The sequence below is a fragment of the Bombus pyrosoma genome, linkage group LG11 (assembly GCF_014825855.1).
Source record: "Bombus pyrosoma isolate SC7728 linkage group LG11, ASM1482585v1, whole genome shotgun sequence".
Taxonomy (NCBI): domain Eukaryota; kingdom Metazoa; phylum Arthropoda; class Insecta; order Hymenoptera; family Apidae; genus Bombus; species Bombus pyrosoma.
Window position 1 is genome coordinate 16,313,688 of NC_057780.1, and position 17,154 is coordinate 16,330,841.

Consider the following 17,154-nt stretch of genomic DNA (forward strand, 5'->3'; position numbering starts at 1 on the left):
TTATTAATTCTATTTGGTACGGCGATACGATTGATAAACAGAGTATGTTTTATTAATATTAGTACTTCATATCCGTATAAATACAAGATGTATTACGTTAATATACATTGGAAAGATATTTCATTCAAAAAGATTACTAAGAATATTTATTATTTATTTATTTATCACTTAATTGCTATATACAACAAAATAATGTAACAACCTAATAATTTTCTGGATATTCATGCCTTTTTATTAATTCAATTTGTATATGTATACGCATGTAATGCTTTGCTTTTTGATTAAGATAAAAGGTGAAACGTAAGAAGTTTGATGAAACAAAATAAAAAAGCATAAAGTGAAGAACAAATGACTTAAAAATAAATTACGCTACTTTAATCATATATATAAAGTCGAGTATTATGATAGGGACTTATATTTTTCTTACAAATATGTATATACTTAATTACTTTATTTTTAATATTTTTGTTTTTATTAAAGATATGATTAAACAATTTGAATAGTTTACAATGTTCGATTTTAAAGATATTGTTCTCTATTAATAATATTATGAAATTATGCAAAAAAAATAAATATATTAATTCTAGAAATAAATGTATTATATAACATTTATGAGTTGATGAGAATTTTTTTATTAATAATAACTAAAAACGTATATATATAATTAAAATTAATCAGCCAACCAACGAATTGGACAAATGTACATGTACTTTGATTGGTTTAGCTCTGCAGGACTTGTCCAAGACACGTGTCCTCTTTTACCAGCAGAGGTCCCCGTGTAACAGATGCTGTGTTTGTGAAAAAGAATTCACAGTGAGATCCGAACAACACCGAGGACGGTTACAAATCCATAGGTTTTCTGAACACGCACCCTAATAGAATAGCTTTCACCCTTGTGTAACTAAGTATTTGATGAAATTTCGGCGCAGAAAGTGCCCAGAATTCAAAGTTGTGGGTTGCTATCGATAAGCATAGTGGTAATGTCACAATTCGTGTTCGCGCACTACGTCTCGATTATATTTCGCGCCGAAATACGTTACGCTAATATAACGTAAAATTGTTGCAGATTAATGTCAGGCATTGCGATTGCTAGGCTCGCCGAAGAGCGAAAAGCATGGAGGAAAGATCATCCTTTTGTAAGATATCCTTTTGATATATTATTTTTTACAACTGCAATCATTAATGTGCATGTTCTTTCTGGACAATCTGAACATTGAATTATTCATTTAAACAAAATCGCATTAATAAATAAACATCTCTTTATAATATTATTTGATCATGAACAACTGTTTCTTATCGAGGTTGAAAATCATTTTCGTTAAAATAGTTCAACAGTTAAAAATCCTAACCTTACATACGGAAACGCGTGCGTTATATATAGTATACATGTATATGTGTTGTGGATAAACGTCAATCTTTTTGTATGTAATGTGTATTCAGACATAATTTAACTTTTGTAAAGGGATTTGTAGCACGACCTGTTAAAAATCAAGATGGGACACTTAACTTGATGAATTGGGAATGTGCAATACCAGGGAAAAAATCTGTGAGTTGTAACACATAATATTAGGGTTAACATTCATTTTCACGCTATTATTTGAACATTCAATTTCGCAGACACCATGGGAGGGTGGATTGTACAAATTGCGCATGATCTTCAAGGATGACTATCCTTCTAGTCCACCAAAATGTAAATTTGAACCTCCTTTATTTCACCCAAATGTCTACCCTTCAGGAACAGTATGTTTGTCTCTCTTGGATGAAGAGAAAGATTGGAGGCCTGCTATTACAATTAAACAAATTCTCCTTGGTATACAAGATTTATTAAATGAACCAAATGTCAAAGATCCAGCTCAAGCAGAAGCATATACAATATATTGGTATTATATTTATTTTATATGACGAAAGACTTGTGTGTATATGAAATTATTATGGAAAGTGTGAAATACTTTCTTTTTTATTACAGTCAAAATCGCTTGGAGTATGAAAAACGTGTAAGAGCTCAAGCGAGAGCAATGGCTCCACAGGAATAAAGCACTATATTAAGCCCCATTAAATTCAAATATTCCAACTACATAAAGAGGTTATCATATATCTATAACATATTCTAATAATCTACATTTCTTATCTTTTTTATAAGTAACATTAGCGTATGATGTAGTTAATTTACAATTATCTGCATTTTTTCTTGTGACAAAATTCCTATATGTTCTCACGTATTCTATAGACAGTACTAATTAAGACATAGACAAATAAGATACTATCCTACATCGGAAGGATTTTATATATTGTCATGCTAAATTTTTTGTTACCACTTATTTATAAAATCTGAATGGAAGAAGCATTTTTTTTAAGTAAAAAATTTAATTCATAAGAATTAATGACAATTATATTCATAAGTCTAAAAACTTTGTATGAGGTACGTCATGTAAACGAATGAAACAAACGCCACACAAATCAGAAATATTCGTTTATTCCGCAGGTTATAAGCTGTCAGTATCTCTTCAAAAAAAATGAACTTAAAGTCTTGTAAGGATTGTACAAATCTTAAGAAATAAAGTATTCCAATTGAATCAGATTTTGTTGTTCTTAACCAAAAGTAATCTTCACTTTATAAAAAATCCAATATAATTACATATTCAGTTGTATAAATACGATAATTCGATGTTTGGATGACTTGACTCGGATCAGTTTGTTGCTTTTATCTAAGGATAATTTTGTGGTGGGAGGGAAATTAATCTCATTCGACGTTCAGTATACTGAAGAGGATCATCGCCAATCAACGTTTCATATTACATTTCGTTTCACAGTATGATTATCGATCGTCGTATTTGTATTATTTCCTTCCACGAAGAACATTAATTTCTATTCATAGTGCTTAAAAAATTGTCAAGTGTGAATAAATAACTCGATCAGTCAATTTTCTTTAAAAATAGTGTATTCAAATTTAATTCAAATTTACTCGCTATTTATATAATTGAATCATGGCTACAGTTAAGAAATCTATACGAAAATTAAACACTGGAATTATCACAGCATGTATCGTAGGTTTTGCTATTTCTTACTATGCATATTACGTGGAATTAGCAAAGGAAGAGGATAATTCGTACGAAGCAGTGTGTGATATTAGCGAGCATGTTAGTTGCACCAAAGCGTTTTCTTCCGAGTAAGTATAGGTTGTTTAGTTTTAAAACATGTATTATACAATTTTGTTGATATAAAACTCATGCAATTTTGTGTACGAAGAAAATCTAGAAAACTTGTCCACAATGTAATTCGTGTTCTAATTGATGCAACTATTTTTTAAGATTATAAGTAAACGAATCTGTTTAACTTCAAATGTTTGGTACTTCATAAATCGATATATTTTATAACTGTAAATATATGCACTGTACATTGTTTTTATATATGTTTATTTATCGGACAGTGTTCTACATAGAAATCAGCCTTCTTTATTCTTGCGCATGCGTTCATATCGAATTTTGAATTAACTCTCTTACCTCTCTCTCACGATACGCAATGAAGATAATTTTGTAAGAAACATTAATACATTTTTGTCTATATTTTTCAACTCAAAAGTACTTGGTGAATTATCATTCATTTTTAAAGAGCTGTATATAGCTTATAACTAATTGACTTTATTACAGATATGGGAAAGGTTTTGGAATAATTCCAGAAACATCTCTTTTATATGCGCCAAATTCTATATATGGATTAACGTTTTATCTTCTGGTCGCAATACTAAGTACATATCGTATTTGTGATTCAATAAATTTTCATCCATTGTAATAATGTCATAACCCTGGGCGGAAAAAATATTGTTTTTCGTTTTCTAACAACATTTTAATAAATTTTTTAGGTATATCAAATAAGTATGTTACATCAGCCCTTGTCGTAACATTAGGAATCTGTGCGAACCTTGGTACGCTTTACCTGGCTTACATTTTGTACAAATTAAGCAATATTTGTGTAGTTTGTGTTAGTCTGTATGTCGTAAATGCTATTCTTTTAATACTTGCTGTTAAAAAGCAGCGAAAACTATATCGAAATAATGGCACAAATAAGAAGAAAAAATCGAAATAAATATGACTCTTTAAAAATCTAATTTTACTAAAATCTTCCGAATTTTATTGCAAAGTCGTTAAGAATGGATTAATCACGATATAAATATTCTGTGATTTATTAAAAACTGTTCACATTGTATGGAAGGAATCTGTATGTATCATTTAATACATTTCATTTGACGATTGTGGAATAAATGCTATAAATGCAACAAATCTGAACAATTGTAATTTCACCTTGTATTAATACAATATAGTAATAAAATATCCCGAAATTGAACGTAACATTCAATCACATATTCTTAAACATGAATCGCTATCGCTATCTCATTCTCCTCCTCTACCAACGTGATATGTAATCTTGGATTGTAATTGAATACGTAAGCGAAAAGAATTAAATAAATCTCGCATGAACTGTGCTGTAATAAGAACCTGTCTGAAAATATTAGAACAAAACACGCTCTCGTTGATTCATACAAAACGTGTCTATCTCTCACGATATACATGGACAATATTAATATCACTATACTACACTTTACACTATACAAAAAACAAATCTTAAACAATCATATATGATAATTAATAATCGCATAATAGATTCCGCTTCAATTATATTGAAGAAAGCAGTTCATTATAAAATTATTAAAAAGTCTCCAACTGAACAACTTAAATCGACTTAATGAAAATTATTCAATACTCGTGTCTGCTGCTTTTCAACAAATCCCTGTTGCTACGACTGATACTGGCCAAAATGCCGGGACTCTTCAACGGAGGCGTCTCGTCCAATCTATTTAATTGCAAGTTAGATGTGTACGGTATTTTGGGGGGTGCCGTGTCAGTGCCGTTTCTGTCAGCTTCGACGTTGAAGCTCTTGCTACGTAACAACGACGATCTGTAGCTTCGTTCCGGCTTGGCCGGCGGTTGAACGTTGGTCGGTACCGCCACCTTTGGCGACGTAACCGTGTTCTTGATGGAGATATTGATCATGCTTCCGTACTGACGCGACTGGTTCGCCGATGACGGAACGATGGTGTGTGACGTTCCCAATTTGATTGCATTAGAAACCGGTTGCTGGCGTCTTGCTAGAGTCTGCGACCGTACGTATTGTCCTCCAGCATGCAGGTTCCTCGGCAAGGTTTGAGTGCTCCTAAAATGTTCCTCTCGCTCGTGATCGTTGACTAGCCGACTGGTTGACTTGCTAAACCTGCCAAGTGAACTGGATGCGACGCTGAAACGCGTCGATTCGACAATTGACTGTGGAGCAATCGTTCTCCGAGATGGCTGACGAGCCCATACGAAACTACATAGCGGCATAGAGACATGCTCCCTTTCATGCAGCCTTCACCCAGCATCCGAAGCGACCGACGTTTCGTCGCGAAATGTCTTACTTATACATCTATTCTATATACATACGTAATTGAACAAGCAATGAAGCACACCGTTCTACGGATTCGATTACGTAAATCTGTATCAGCTTACTGAAATGTCTTTCGACGCTCATACGATTACGCCTTTCTTTCGCAGCCAGGCAATACGATACCGCTGCTCTTACTTTTAACGATTAACTTGCAGACATAGCTAACCCATATATCCAACGATTAGCCGTTTAATATTCTTTCTTTCTTATAACTTAGTTTAGTTACCTGTACTCGGTTTCAGCGGTAGCTCTACCACGTGGTTTCCCAGATCTTCTCGCATCTCGGTATCCTTTTTCGCGGCCGTAGATGCTTCCTCCGAAGGGATCCTCTCCGAGGTAATACCTGTGCAATGGTGGCGTTGATTCGCTGCGTTGCCACTGTTCTTGAACCACTTGGGCGCTAGTTTTCGCTGTTTTCGAGATCTTATTCGAATTATTGTTCACGGTAGCATGGTTCCTAGGTGGTCTTTCAGGAGGCTTTTCCTCGGTATCCTTTTCGTGTATCAGAGGAATGTTTTTGTCGATCACATTGTACTGCATGTAGGTCGGTCCACTATCGTCAGTCTGAGTCAATTGAGAAATAGAGCTGCTATTGGACCGTTTATTCTTCCTTTCGCTGCTAGCAGAACGCAATTTCCCTACTAGTTTCCTGAAAGACTCGCCGATCTTATATTTCGAATGTCCCGAACCTTGAACATTTAAAACGTATATAAATATCATCGTCTTAAAAAAGAACATTCATTTCAAATGCCTTTAATACTTACTTTTTGCGGGACGAGCAGGAGTCGAAGTCGAAAATTCAGTTGATTTTTTACTGTCGCGTAAATTCAATTCTGGCATGGGTGACGTTGATCGAGATCTCGACGTTGATTTCTTCCAATTGTCTCGCTCCACTGCCTGCTCTTGCACATTTCGATTGCGACTTTCCCAGGTTCTTTGTACGACGTGAACTGGGCTGGTAGTACGACCTGGTATCGAATCATTTAAACTGGTCCTTTCTTCGGACCTCGTTATCCACTAAAATGAACAATATCCTTATGATATATTGCAACAGAGTATAATCGATACACAAACATAAAAGATATAAAAGATACATACCTGTTCTTTCGACCTTCGTCGAACAGGTGGAGACGGTGGAGTACGTGGTCGATCAAACGATTCTTGGTGTTCGCGACGAAGAACAGATTCATAAGTTTTTGAGTACGTCGATTCACCTTGGTTCCTTGAGTGATCCTGAGCATATCCGTTTGTATGAACTGCTTCGACGTATTGTGGAGAACTTGTTCTTGCTTGACTTTGTCTCTCTAGATAATATACATAAATGTTTAATAATACCGAAATATGTTATAAATTATATAAAATATCACAAAATTGTAAATGATTCCCCGACGAGATATATTTTAATCCTGTAATACCTTTCCCTTGGTATCTCTCAGACCACTCGCTTATCCCGTGAAAATATCCCGAAGGTGACGCTGAATCACGACCAGTACTGCGTCGTTGATGTCGATTAGAGTTCACATTCTGATAATCCCGTTCCTTAGGAGCACAAGACTTCATAGTAATGTTAATGTAGCTGGTATTCGCGCTAGTTGGAAGAGGAGAGTCATCAGCATCGATGGATCCATGAGATGAACGCGACTCGCTACCAAAATGGCTCTCCAACCATTTAGACGTTTCAAACTTTCTCGCTTCATCTTCCTCTTCAAAATCCAGTGGTTTTTTTGTTAAAACATCCTTTCGCGTTGGAAAGCTCTCTCCGGGAAAGCCTGTAATAATAATCGTTGAATTTCTATCGTTTATAAATAAGTTCATCTTTTAAAGAAAAGACCATCTCGAAAAGATTAATGGGCCGATATTCACGGCATATTAGCGCACTTTAACGATAGTCAAATGGCAGAAAACTTTCTAAACAGCTTTTTTGAAACTTGATGTAAATTTATATAAAATAGAAAAAGAAAAGAAGTACCAGAATGTTTATGGAAACGAGTAGTTCGCATGGCTGTAGGCGATGATGTCCAATCTCCGATTCGTTCTCCCTCGGTGGTCTCTGCGACGTAGCGCATTTCACGGGCGACCCTCTCGCCACCTGAGATATAGTCGACCACGTCCTCGTCTCTCTTTTTAACGAACCTATGCGAGCTTTCCTTTTTTTTCTCCGACGCGTCGTCACCATTTATGTCGCTTCCGTCATCGGGAACCTCGTGGTCTTTAATCTACGATTAACATCAATATCAATTATAATTATTGTATAATTATATAATTCAATTATTATAACTCGTGATTGACAATGTTTAGTAAAAAACCAAAGAACAACAGGACAATGTTAGTGGTATGTAATTGATTGATAATGCACTGAATTTTAAAACTCCTGTAAGAAATGGATAATGTACATTCCCTCGAGGGACAGGTGCTCTTCCATCGTACTCCTCAATTATAAAACCGTTGAAGATCATAGAAATATTTGAAGAAACAAACCTCCTCATGCTCAACCGTTCGTTTCCTCTCGGTAACGATCAATCCATCGGCCTTAAGTTCCTTCTTTTCCAAGGTTTTCTCAGTGTCGATCACCTTGTTCGACTTGGTCGTGTGCTGGACGACCCTGGGACCCGTTTGAGACGCCAACTGCTTGGAAGATTCAGCAAGGGCCACTCTCAGATCGCCCCGGTTACTTCTTACAGCCTTCTGGTACGCCTGAAACCAGACGAGTCACCGTTTAGCCAGTTAGGTCCGGCCAGTTATTATCCGCTGGAAATCACCTCGCGTTCCGAAATCTCGTCCGCGATAAACCGGATCGTCCGGCTCTCGCACGCGGTCCCTTCGCGAACAAGTGGAAAGAAAGGTGTTTCTAACAGCGAAGGTCACAACACTCGACATCCGCAACAATAAATGTAAAGCTACAATCATGGATCAAGTCGAGAAGAAATATATATCAATGTAAAATTTAATTGCTGTTAGGTTCACTATTGGCCATAGATATTAGTACACCTACTCGTTATATTTTTTGAAAGACTGTAACAAATTTCACTTCGTTTTATAATAAAATAGTTGGAAAGTAAAAGCAGTGAAAAGTGTTCAATTTGTATCAAATATCATCAAATGTCCCAGTACTTCCATATGACCTGAATGACTAAGTATAAAGTTCTGATATAGAGAATTATATTAAAAGATGATATTAAAATAAGAAAAAAAAATATTTTAAATATAGATATTACGCAACGAGAGAAACTCGTTTGTAGGTGAAGATATTCGCAACGTTCGAAGGTTGCCACCTATTTAAGCAAAGCAAACAGAATGGCCTGCATTGGTCGAGGTCATTAAAGGTCACTTAAGTAATTAATCTTTTACATTATAGGTTGTTTTTAAGCTCGACACTTAATCGACATTGATCACTTGAAAAGCTCGAATTGAAATTAAATGTATGTGATTAACATAGATTGTCGAGTTTATTTTTTGACAGGAATTACATGAATTCAGTTTACACGCAGATCACCTGACGACTCATAAGGATGTCCTTTATCTTTCACATCCAAATTAAGAAGAAGAAAAAAAGAAGAAAGGCTAAAATGACCTTCGCACGTTCCACACGCTTATAATAATAAATATTTATCATAAGAAAGTTATCCTTGTTTTACAACATTTTTATTGAAACGCTCGCAACTTCATCAGATGCCTTTCTATGTTACAAATAATTAGAAATATGTGAGAAAAAAATAACCTGTGGGTGTAGTCCCTTGAAATATGATCAGTGTCCTATACGATCCATTTTATAGACACGAATTACCGTTTGTAGCACTGTAACACCCAAACGACACCAAACATTTAACAATTTTACAAAATACCGGCGAAAGATCCACAAGGAATCATATCTGATCTCAGGTGTTGGTCGTCGTATCGGCGCTCTGTCAAAGAAGAAGATAGGGGGGCGAGGATGAACGTTATCACCGTGTAGAATCACGTAATATCCTGTAATCGCCGGTAAACGGATCAGAACAAGGAAAGTAATCTGTGAAATGTATGTCGGTCGCGACCAGATAGGAACGTCGAAGATAGTCGAGCACGGAACAGCTGCTGTGACTGCGATCGTGGCATCTCAGCTCGTTCGTCGCCATTCGGTGAAGGGAGAGCAAAGTCGAGAGATCATCGACTTCCACTTCTCGATGAGTCGTGCCTCTTTGTCGCTCTTTCTCCTGTGACCCCTCCTTCCTTAATTCTCCTTTCTCTTCCTCTCTGCTTCTTCACCGTAGGTATCCCTACTTCGCGTATCAGCCGATACAGCCGATCAGCCTCTCTTTCCTTTCGTTCTTCTTCATCCAGAACAATTCGACCTCTTCGTTTCTGAATCGTTCATGCGCGAACGCGAATACCTGTTGCCTAGCTTTTGCAATGCAGAAGTCAGTCCCCTCCAACGAGAGATATTTCCTCTTCTATCGTAACCGCTAGTAACCGGTAAGCCTCGTTGCACGCTCGATCGACTCTAGAGACGATCTCACACTTTCGTCCTAAAGTCTAATCCAACTAGCTTCTATCTTCCTCGTGCTGTTCTTTCAAGCTCGGCCTTTTAACGATGTTTCCAGTTTTTCATTTTCAAGCGTCAGTGCCATCTCCGTAGGAAAACAGTATGCTTTACCTATTATCGATTCGTGTGATTATTTGCACGTTCGTTGGAATTTCACGAGGATATTCCATGAGGAAAAGATTCTCCGATCTACTCGATTTGTTACCACATAGATTTACGATAAGCAACGTGACAAATACGATTGGCTACACGATACACCTGTTGCACGCCTTCTCTTGATGCACAGCCGCTGCCTTCCGTGTTCGTCTCTTTCCGCTCAGGCTTCATTAATCATCCGCTGACAAGCGTTCACGGATGCCTTTTGACGATGTTTGACAGACCGTCAGAAAAATTACAAATTTCTGGCTTTGTCGTTCGCTAGAGGAATTCGCTCTTGAGCGAAGGGTAACGCGGACATTGTTGCGAATAATCATAAGTAAGTGTGAGGCGAAGTTTAACAAAGGTGTGAAGTGAAAATATACAAAGGAATTAGAATCGATACTTATAGAGATTTTGCACGGTATACAAACGAACGTGCGAAGAGAAAAAGAGGATACAACTAGTCTAAGTGTATGCGTATACTTTAAGATAAAGAGTCAGCATTGTCAAATTCAACAAGCTATGAGAAACTTCAGACTTACATGATCATTCTGTACATTTCATTTGTAAAGTGTCTGCATGTGCACGCCTAATCTAGTCGTACTGCATACTTTCTTCACATCTCTGTTTGTTTTGTTCGTCACCCGTAAAATTTCTCAATTATGATGTTAAGCAGCACTTCAAATACATTTCTCCTCTCCAGGAGAAAGCTTGTACGGCACACTTCAAAGAAATCGTCATTCGCAAATTTAGTAGACCAAATAGAAACGAACACGTCCCCCGAGTTCCATAATGTACCGTTTTGTCCACGTTGGCCTTGGCCAAGTCAGAAATCGGTGTACTGGATAAATCCGGAACTCGAAATTTTTCCAGACCGGGAAAGGAAGTTGAAGTCGAAAGAGGGCACCGTATTTGTGATCCACGGGTACCTACCGTAGTGGATACATGTGGGATGAGCCTTGGCGAGAGGCGAGCTGACCTTTACGCGGCAAGAAAGAGAAAGAACGTGTACTACACCAGCGTGTCGCGGCACGCGCAGGTGGAATTTAGATGTGGGTGTGTCGCGTCGATATATGTACCTCGTCCGAGATATCTCCCAGTTGTTGACGATCTTCTGTCTCCAGCCTCTCCTCGATTTCCTCGCGACTCCTCACTACCGTCTCGTTTAATTCCTTCTGGACAATGCTACCGGCATCGGCAGAGTTTCTTCCACCTGTTGGCCATTCAACTTCTTGTGGTTGATCACCGGTTGTTCGTCTCTGAAAAGAAAGATCGGCAAAATGGCAGTAATACGAAGATTTTATTATTATATTTCAGTTATTCGAAATAGCCTTACTTCCTGCGTGGTATGCTCCTGTTGCTCGACGTCTTCGGTAGTATTCGTGGTAACCAGAGGCCCTGAATCGACCACGACCTCGCCATCCTCGAGTACAACCTGTCGCTTCACTCTCGTCTCGATCTGCCTGGTGGTCGTTATTTCTTTTTTCTTTCGAGTCTCCCATTCCTCTGAAAGCGGAAACGAGTACTCTTTCCACTTGGACTATACAATGCCGGCGTTATTGCGAAAAACCAATCTTTCTAACTGAACGAATAGGAATGGGAGGCAGAGAGAGAGAGAGAGAGAGAATGGAGGTAAAAAAAGAGAAAAGACGAAGAAGAGCTGAGAAGGAGAGAGGCAAAGTGGTGCGAGTAGACGTCGATGATTGCAGTGATCCGTTTCGCGACGTCGAACAAGAATAAGAGGAACTTCGCTGATGTTAATACGCTTCACGGTAAATGTTTGCCAGACCTCGGTTCGCGCGCGACACGCCTTCCTTCTTATCTTGTATCTAGTTATTTGAATCACGACTCGAACGTCCGCATCACGAACAAACAATGCATGACAATCACGTTCGAGGAATTACCTTCTTTGACCAAAGCCACGGAATTCTCAGGGTCGATCTGAAAAGTAAAAAAAGTAGTCGCATGGTTAAACTCGTTTCTCTGACTGTATATGTAAAGGGTTGTAGCAATATCTGCCCGTCTGACTGCGAGCACAGGAATAAATGATTTATACCTTTATAAGGTAGGTACAAAGACGAGAAGATCTACTCACGAGAATCGGTGGAACGCTCGCTGACGGTGGACGAGCCTCGTATCGCCGTGTTGAAATCACCTCCATCATTCGATCATGCCTGCTGGTAAATCCTAGTGCTGTTAGAGGCTGTCGTGACAGGAAGTGGAATTACTGGTTCACGGATTCCTCCAACAAAAGTCTGCCTTCTTATTCGATTACTTGATTTTTCTGGAATAATCCAATATAATAATATGCATATCTTTCATTAAATTATATGAGCTCATACAGAAGAGATTAGGTGAAAAGAGTTGTAGTATGGAGGAATAACCGTTGGGGAAAACCCGGTGAACTATAGGTAGAAAGCAAGAACAGTGCTGACAGGCAGAGAATGATGGGAAATCCTTGCCCTTGGCCCTTTAGGACATTGGGTAATTAAGAAAGATGCATTTGACCATCTTGGACCAATAGCTGTAAAACCCAGGTACGTTGTAATAGTACCGAAAACTCTGGTATCAAAAGGATGTCTTGTTGAAAAGAGTGGTCAATATTCAACAGTAAATAGTAAATAGTAAATAGTAAATAGTAAATAGTAAATAGTAAATAGTAAATAGTAAATAGTCAATAGTCAATAGTCAATAGTCAATAGTAAATAGTAAATAGCCAATAGTCAATAGTTGGAGTTGCAACTAGTAGCAGTTGCGAGGAAGCTGCGAATAATTGCATCGTTGCTCATGAGTTGTGAGTTGTAAGTTGTAAGTTGAGTCGTGAACTACCAATTTAGTTGTCTTTAGCTGTATCGCATTACTACATTAAGTTCTAATTAAATAGTTATAGTTTTCTGTTTCAATCACAATAAATAAATAAATCTATATAATAAATAAAGATCACTATGATCCTGATCTCTATATTATGTATAAGATTTTCTTATGGATTCTAGAACCTTTATGAATATGTATAATAATTTGTTTAATATTTAGTAGCGTGTCGATCCCTCTATCAATGTTCGCTCATAGTTTTCCCTTCAATTCACTTTTCCTCTCAACTTCACGCACAAGAAGTACATATATTTACTCAAAAATAGAATAGAATAATGAAATAGTTGAAACGAGCCGCAATTTGCCAGTCCCGGGAATCATTGGGGCAATCAGGATGTAAGAAACAACAGGGTCATCTCGATCCGATCGAAGTCATCGAAGATGCAGCCTATTTAACGCTTCTAGCGTAATCGTGACCACGTATGTCTAGCAAGCGTGAGTATGTGTATAGGCGGGGCATAATAATTCATCAGGACGCTCTTTCTGCATGGAAGTCGAAGGCCGCTGTGGCGCGCGGGTCTGTGGTCGCGGCCACCTCGATATGGGCTGCGATACGATATCGAGATGGTTAAAAGACACGCGTGTGCCACGTACGACCAGTTTCCGACGGCAGTGGCGTATTTCTTATATCGTTTAACCCTTTGGCCCAAGAATATACTAATGAAGATATAGGTAAATATATGCCTATTACAAAATTAGTATCTTCAGAGAAATTTCGTAAATTAATTCAAAATAGATTGAAAAAATACTTGTGAAATTTGTTTTGTTAAATTGCAGGTGATTTAAAAAATAAAGACAGATGACGAATTGCGATTCAGATGCTCGATTCTAACTCGTGCAATTCTTTGTATAACTGTCTAAAATATGATCAGTACAATATTATCGGCGATGAATAGCGAAACTATTCATTATATTAATAGAATGATAATTAATGGCGGAAGATTGAACGAAAACATCGGCCTACGCCATTGAACACTTGCGTCCTTGCGGTTGGAATTACGCACGAGCTCTCCCTGTCCTGGCTGGAACAGGTACGTAAGTATCACGATTTTTTTCCCCTACAATCTAGGCTTATAATGTGCCGTCTTAAAGCAAATGACGGCTACCAGAGAAAATAATCGTCGGCCACTTCAAATCGGCACGCATTGACGTTCCGGTCAGCGATAATTAATGTACTTTACAAAGTAGAGAGAAAGAGAGAGAGAGAGAGAGGGAGAGAGAACGAAAAGAGATCTCGTAAATGAAGAGACGACGTCGATCGAGACTAAGTTAAAAAGCAGGAGCGATTCGTATTGACATCACGCACCAACGACGATTCTATATACGACCGTGTCGGTCTTTTCTCATTGGATATGCACGTGACGTCAGGCATGTGTCACACTGGTGTGCGGCTGAACAAGTGAAAACTGTCCATCGCGGAGGACGTTTTTCTGCTCTATTGTCACAGCGAACGGAACGAAGTTTCTCGACTTCCATCATGGAAGAAGATACTAGTTAGTAATATTTTTTAAATATTATTCTAATATCGTTTCTCTTTTACATCTTTTTAAGTGGGAGAACTACGAATTACGTGAACCACGACTCTTCTGAGACGATAGTTTTTATCGAAGGTCTTTCTCTATCTGTTTTACTAAATTCTCAAGTGAAAAATCGGAGATGTCACGATGAGAGTCGAAAGCACAACGGCAGACAATACAAGTGGTAGAAGACTGTGGGTCTTAAATTATGTGGATCGTAAATCGAGCAACGGATGCGATTGTTCGGTGATTGCGTTTAAATCACCGTTCGACATGTCGTCGGTGATTTAAATGCGTGGTCGAAGAACGAAAAGCGACAGATAAATAGAGCGATCGGAGAACAGGTGGACACTCGTGGGTGGTATGCCTGTAATGCGATGAACACGTGACCTCGACAAGGACGTCGCCATTTTGAGGAAAAATAAGCGCGGCAAATTTATACGTGACGTCTCTCATATCTCTCAATCATCCAATTTTCTTCTAAAAAAAAAAAAAAGTATTACTTTTATTATACATTGTGTAAAAGTTATAAAAGAAAAATAAACGTATTGCTTAAAACAAAACATACTGTTCGAATTCATTTAACTGTAAATAACTTTGATCCAAACGAAGAAGCGGTAGAGTAGAGAGTTAAATAACTTGATGCATTTAGAATTTCAAGGAAGAGAATATCTGACCGCTCTTCCGCGAAATTAAAAAAAAAAATAAACCGCATTTCTGCTTTCGTGTTAACCGTACTCAAACCATGACAACTAATCATTGACCAAGTCTCGTTATGAAATTAATTCAATCTAACAATCATGTAAAACTGTCGGTTCTAAACATCGGTAATCTAATTGCGAATTAACATGCAAGTGTAAACAAAATCAAATAACATCGATCTGGTATGGAGAACACGCAATGAGAGGAAAAGAGAGGCATAGACTAGAAACGTGTCTTTACAGCCGATGCACTGGGAAGATTCCCATCGGTACTCGTGCACGGCAAATTACGTAAGAAGCTGACAATGCTAGTCTCGTAACATCCTCGAGCAAAAAGCGATTCGATGGAGCGGCCAACCTTCTTTAAGAAAGTACACGCGTTTCAGAATTGCGGTAAGCAACGAAAGAGAATAACGTAGAATAAGACTCATTTGAATTTAGCGAAGAGCAAGAGTCAGCGGGCGAAAAAGGAAAAGAAGAGCGGTGTTTACATTCACCTGATTCCTATCGATACTCCAATGACTCCTGTTTTTAAAACCGTAGATAGATGGATCAAGTGTAACAATTCTTGTTCTTGTTGATCTTGTTCGTTCGATTACAGGTACGAATGCACACGTGACAAGAAGAAGAGAAGTCGTTTAAATCGTCGTTGAACAAGTCGTCAAGTGACGAGTAAAATGCCACAGCGTGGATAATCGAAAAACGGACGACAAACCAAATTCCCGCGCATGCTGCCGTGGCCAGCGCTCACGATACTGTTCGTCCGTAGAGCGCTTTCTGACGGATCTCCCAGCCGCTGGAGTGCTCCCAGTGGGAGACGAAGATCGCCGGAGCAGCACGAAGCACACCCGAACTATTGGTACCGATGAGATCGAGTTGAATCCAATCTGGGGCCAGTAGCCTGTTCCATAGACAAATCGATTATCCGAATTGATATACCATTACCAAGTTTTATTTAAAGAAATGAGAAAAGATATAAAGTATGAAGAGATATTCGAAAATGTCAAGTTGAAATATATGAAATCTACTTTAATGAATGAATGAAATCTACTTACTGTAATGAATCTGTTAATCGATATATTTTTGTATGTGTGTATTTTAAAAATTATAGGCAAGTATTTATATTTTCTAGTTTCTTTATCGTAGTAATGAACTATTCCTGTAACGAAACTAATCGTCGCGAAACATGTTAAAAGTAGATTCTGAATGGAACAGGAACGAGATAGCTTGACTGTATATGGCTAAAGGATCCCTTTGTCAGAGCAAGGACAAAGATCGAATCAGGGACAATACTTGTAAGGGATATTGTGGCGAGAGACAAGGACATCCGCGTTTCGACAAAATCGGTCAGCGGGTCACAGATAATTCTCCATGAAGTCTGTAAAACTGACTATAAGAAATCTATCATAGTATCATAAATGTATTCTATTTAGTAACTATCTAACTAAGTGCAATATTATATAACGAAATAAGATTTGAAAAAAGTTCAACTTCGAGTTCAACCTCTGATCAATAATAAATATTAATGGAATAATTAGCATGTACGACATTAATACGTAACACTAGCTTTCAACAATCAACAGAATGTTATGAGACTTTAATTACAAACAAACTGCTGATTTAAATATGAAATTCTCTATTAAACAATCTTTTTTAATCTACGAATACGTATCTGAGAATCATGTCTGCGTGACATTTAAAATTGAACGTCGATTGAGCTGAACAAATTGAAAAGAAAATTTAACATTCCTCCTACACGGGTTATCGAAAAATATATCTGAACAGAAACGCCAAATACATTTTCAGAAGCCTATTCTTAGCACTGGGGGTTAATATGCAAATGCAACGTCCCAAGTGAATACCTTATATTGCGTGCGTGTGAAGTGATTCATCCGTGAACATAATCAAAATATTGTATCTTAATATCTGT

General features: G+C 37.7%; 3 protein-coding genes and 1 long non-coding RNA gene across 4 annotated transcripts; 3 read left to right on the top strand and 1 right to left on the bottom strand.

The window, feature by feature from the left end:
• Window positions 1-786: 786 nt before the first annotated feature.
• On the top strand, window positions 787-2,573 carry LOC122572806 (SUMO-conjugating enzyme UBC9-B). Its single transcript, XM_043738285.1, has 5 exons — window positions 787-977; window positions 1,067-1,136; window positions 1,463-1,546; window positions 1,618-1,880; window positions 1,967-2,573. The coding sequence occupies exons 2-5, from the start codon at window positions 1,071-1,073 to the stop codon at window positions 2,031-2,033; spliced, it is 480 nt and encodes a 159-aa protein (XP_043594220.1). The 5' UTR covers window positions 787-977; window positions 1,067-1,070; the 3' UTR covers window positions 2,034-2,573.
• A 153-nt stretch (window positions 2,574-2,726) lies between these two features.
• On the top strand, window positions 2,727-4,277 carry LOC122572804 (vitamin K epoxide reductase complex subunit 1-like protein 1). Its single transcript, XM_043738284.1, has 3 exons — window positions 2,727-3,166; window positions 3,648-3,745; window positions 3,860-4,277. The coding sequence occupies exons 1-3, from the start codon at window positions 2,985-2,987 to the stop codon at window positions 4,081-4,083; spliced, it is 504 nt and encodes a 167-aa protein (XP_043594219.1). The 5' UTR covers window positions 2,727-2,984; the 3' UTR covers window positions 4,084-4,277.
• Window positions 4,165-15,860, bottom strand: LOC122572800. The gene is made up of 12 exons (XM_043738253.1): window positions 15,722-15,860; window positions 12,231-12,419; window positions 12,040-12,076; window positions 11,472-11,641; window positions 11,215-11,394; window positions 7,957-8,172; window positions 7,448-7,694; window positions 6,894-7,247; window positions 6,577-6,782; window positions 6,243-6,495; window positions 5,705-6,167; window positions 4,165-5,289 (listed from the first exon to the last, which is right to left on the bottom strand). The coding sequence occupies exons 2-12, from the start codon at window positions 12,297-12,299 to the stop codon at window positions 4,752-4,754; spliced, it is 2,733 nt and encodes a 910-aa protein (XP_043594188.1). The 5' UTR covers window positions 12,300-12,419; window positions 15,722-15,860; the 3' UTR covers window positions 4,165-4,751.
• On the top strand, window positions 12,427-16,261 carry LOC122572807. Its single transcript, XR_006318570.1, has 3 exons — window positions 12,427-13,678; window positions 13,784-15,617; window positions 15,826-16,261. It is a non-coding gene; the product is annotated as an uncharacterized LOC122572807 (long non-coding RNA).
• Window positions 16,262-17,154: the final 893 nt, after the last annotated feature.